At 35.2% G+C, this 3,735-nt stretch overlaps 1 protein-coding gene across 3 annotated transcripts in view; it reads left to right on the forward strand.

The window, feature by feature from the left end:
- The window catches only part of LOC106946727 (complement factor H-like), a 27,922-nt gene that overhangs the window by 12,667 nt on the left and 11,520 nt on the right, over window positions 1-3,735 (forward strand). For 2 of the 3 annotated variants that reach the window (XM_015031307.1, XM_015031308.1), the window contains exon 3: window positions 3,430-3,615. In XM_015031307.1, the coding sequence (XP_014886793.1) occupies window positions 3,430-3,615 (186 nt within the window). Of the gene's footprint in view, window positions 1-2,250; window positions 2,421-3,429; window positions 3,616-3,735 lie in introns of those variants that run through there. The other variant, XM_015031309.1, reaches the window with a different exon arrangement.

Consider the following 3,735-nt stretch of genomic DNA (forward strand, 5'->3'; position numbering starts at 1 on the left):
ACAGGATATACATTGTTAGGGAATAAAACGATTAGGTGTACTACAACTGGCAAATATGATTCTGAGCCTCCACAATGCAACGGTAAGTTATTGTGCTGTATTTCAGGCTTCACAGAATATTGGTTAGCTGAGACAATATACAAACAGTTTGCAAATACATTTGTGAATAACTTAAATCGTCTTTCAACCACTTGTAAAATAGCACATTGTCCAGGCTACATTAAAGCCACAATCTTACTTTTATTCATGCATTGAAATTGTAAAAGAGGAGAAATTAGAATCTTATATTGCAATATTTAAAAAAAAATGTGCCACAATAATAAAACGATACTGGAAATTGCAAATCAGTGTATAAACAATACCAGCAAAATCCCAGCATTGTTTATTATATAAAAAAGTTATCAACTCTTACTTACTATTATTAACTATTATTATCAACTATAAGAGGATGAATTAGAATCCTTCATTACATACAAAAATGGGTTACAATAATAAAACAATGGTGTAATTTGTGTTTGTGTTGTATAAAAGACACCATTTTAAGCCTTTCCTAGTTTGTTTACTTGCAGCCTACACAAATGGTTAAATCGTGGCAGTACAGAATAATGTTCATTCCCCTGAAATCCTTAGTTTGGCTTGTAATATCTCCTGGGTTTTCTGTTGTTGCTTTTTTTTTTTACAAGCATTAAAGGTGTGTCACAAGACCATCTCTGTTGGCTTTTTCCTATTGCATGCAATTGCATAACTAATATGAAATCTTAATTTAGTTTGTCTTTAAGCTGAAGAAAGTGTACCGGTACAGATTTTACAGCAGAATCTTCTGTAGGATCACCATATAAACCTAGTACAATAACCTGGCTTTTATGTATAAGCGCTAAAGGATGAGACCATTCTTTTCTATTTGCCCTTTTATACCTGTGCTTATCCACTGTGGGTTCTTTACTATCTGAATCATCCATTCACTCCTAAACCACTTCAGAGTACCTTACCTAAAATGTACTTAACACTAAACTGTTGATCTCTTGTCAAAATGTGTCTTGCTAACATATCATCTAAGGGAAGTATAGCAGTTTTAAGTGAGAGATTGCCACATAAATAGATATGTCATGTGAATTAAACTGCATGCTACATGCTGCATAACTGTCAGTTGTAAATAAGGCACTGGGTGCCTTTAAAACTCAACTTAAAACCCACCTGTTTAGACTTGCTTATGGTTAAACTAGGGTTAGAGTCCCAGTTAAACGACGTTTAACTAAAGTCCTATGGGGTTTAGAGTCCCAGTTGATGGCATTTCAACTAAAAACCTAGAGGTTGGAGTCCTTGTCAAACGGCGTTTTTGACTAAAGTCCCAGAGGGTTAGAATCCCAGTTAAACGCCGTTTAACTGAAGTCCTAAAAGGGGTGCGGGTTTTTATCTTTTTTAATCTTTTTTTTTTTCAAAATCTCTTTCTCTTTCCTACTGTTTATTCAATGTCACATGCTGTTTTTTTAATTATGTAAAGCACTTTGAAATGCCTTGCTGCTGAAATGTGCTATACAAATAAAATTTGATTGATTGACTGACTGACTGACTGATTGATTGATAAAATCTGCTGTACATGTCAAATAGCTTCGTGCTCCAGATCTAGTCTGTATCAGAGTGCAGAAGATATTTATTCAGGATGATCTCAGCAGACTTCTTTATTCATAGAAGTGACCAAAGAAAGGAAATTTACAACAAAAATTATTTCATTTCCTCCAGCAACAAAAGAACAAGGAATAGAATATGTAAGAAAAATATTTTTGGCCTAGTTTCATATTCATATTTTGTACTTTGTGACACATTCACAAAAGGATAATATGTATTTCTATAAAGTTCTATGAAAAAGTATTTGCCCTCTTTTATAGATTTCTTTACAGTACCTAAATATTTAGGAAAATCAAATCCCTTTTAAAATCAGACATAGACAAAAAGGTAAACATATTTTTTTTTCTTACCATGATGATTTTATTTATTAAGAAAAAACTGTCTGGAGCAGCCTTGCCCTATGGGAGAAAGTAATTGCTTGCCTTGTGAAATACCATATAACATTATTTTAAATGTCACTCATTGAAGCCCCCCGCCTGATTACTGCCAAGACCTGTAAAATCAAGAAATCAGTAAAAAGAAACTGCCTGACAACATGAAGTAGGCTAAAAAGACTTAGGTGAAAACATTTTGAACCTGAAACTACAATGTTCTCTTTCTAATTTTTGCAGTTGTTACTTGTTCCAAACCAGCCAAAGTGGAAAATGGTGAACATTCTTGGAGTAGTGACGATAAACCAGAATATCTACAAAAGATAAATTTCTCATGTAACACAGGATATACATTGATTGGGAGTGTAACCATGACGTGTACTGCAACTGGCGAATATGATTATGGGCCACCACAATGCATCGGTAAGTTATTGTGCTTTATTTCAGGCTTCACAGAAGATTGGTTAGCTGAGACAATATACAAACAGTTTGCAAATACATTTGTGAATAACTTAAATCGTCTTTCAACCACTTATAAAATAGCACATTGTCCAGTCTACATTAAAGCAACAATCTTACTTTTATTCGTGCATTAAAATTGTAAAAGAGGAGAAATTAGAATCTTATATTGCAATATTTTAAAAAATGTGCCATAATAAGAAAACTATACTGGGATTTGTTGTTGCATACAAAAATAAATCCCTATTGCAAATCAGTGTATAAACAATACCAGCAAAATCCCAGCATTGTTTATTATATAATAGAGTTATCAACTATTTCAGAGGCTTTCAGGCTCCAGTTGAGCACAATGAGAGCCACTTACATCAAATGGAGAAAACATAGAATGTGGTGAAGGTTCTCAGAAGTAGCGAGCTGACAATTTTGCATACACAAGGAAAAAAAAACTGTGAAATATTTGTGTGGCTGATAAAATGTTCTCTCCACCAACCACTGTGGCCAGTGGAGAACATTTTAAATTTTCATTCCTGAATCTTCAAAAATGAGTCCTCATAGAGGGATTATAGAGATGCTGATACAGACCAACCTGCTCTGCAACAGCACCGTACGGTCTGAGTGGAAAATGGTGTGTGTGCAGAGTCATCCTCATAAAAATTTGAAGGTCCACAACTTGGAGCCACAACAGTGCTCAAGGCAAATGCGTATTGGACACCCAATTCAAATCATCAACAACAAAACCTAGCTTAAGAGAGATCTAAAAGTAGAGGAGCGATCACATAGGAACGGAAATGGCTGACGTGATCTGATGTTATTTAGATAGGTTGACAAAATTAATAACATTAACTACAAAAATCTACAATTACTACATGAGTCTTCATGAAGGGGCTGGCACTCTTTTTGGTGGACAGAGCACCTCCCTTTGATAATGGTAGATAAAATGCTGCTCAATTACAAGATTTTTATTTCCTCCTAGCTTATTGTCCCATGCCTGAAGGTGGAAAGAACATGGTTCTCACTGATGAATCCCTCCTAAGAAAGGATTTCCCAGATGGTACTAAGCTCACTTATAAGTGCAACAACGGATATGAAAAAGAAAGTGGATCTGAGATCATAACCTGCATTGGTGGGAATTGGACTGAGCCCGATCTAATCTGCAAGGGTGAGTCCTGATGTTGCACACACACATGAAAAAAAGTGGCTTGTAAAATGTTCTTCAGACATGACTCCTCAGAGAGGGGTCATAAAAATGCTGGTACAGACCAACCTGCTCTGCAACAGC

The sequence above is a fragment of the Poecilia latipinna genome, unplaced genomic scaffold (assembly GCF_001443285.1).
Source record: "Poecilia latipinna isolate Pla-1442-1.1 unplaced genomic scaffold, P_latipinna-1.0 Scaffold202, whole genome shotgun sequence".
Taxonomy (NCBI): Eukaryota; Metazoa; Chordata; class Actinopteri; order Cyprinodontiformes; family Poeciliidae; genus Poecilia; species Poecilia latipinna.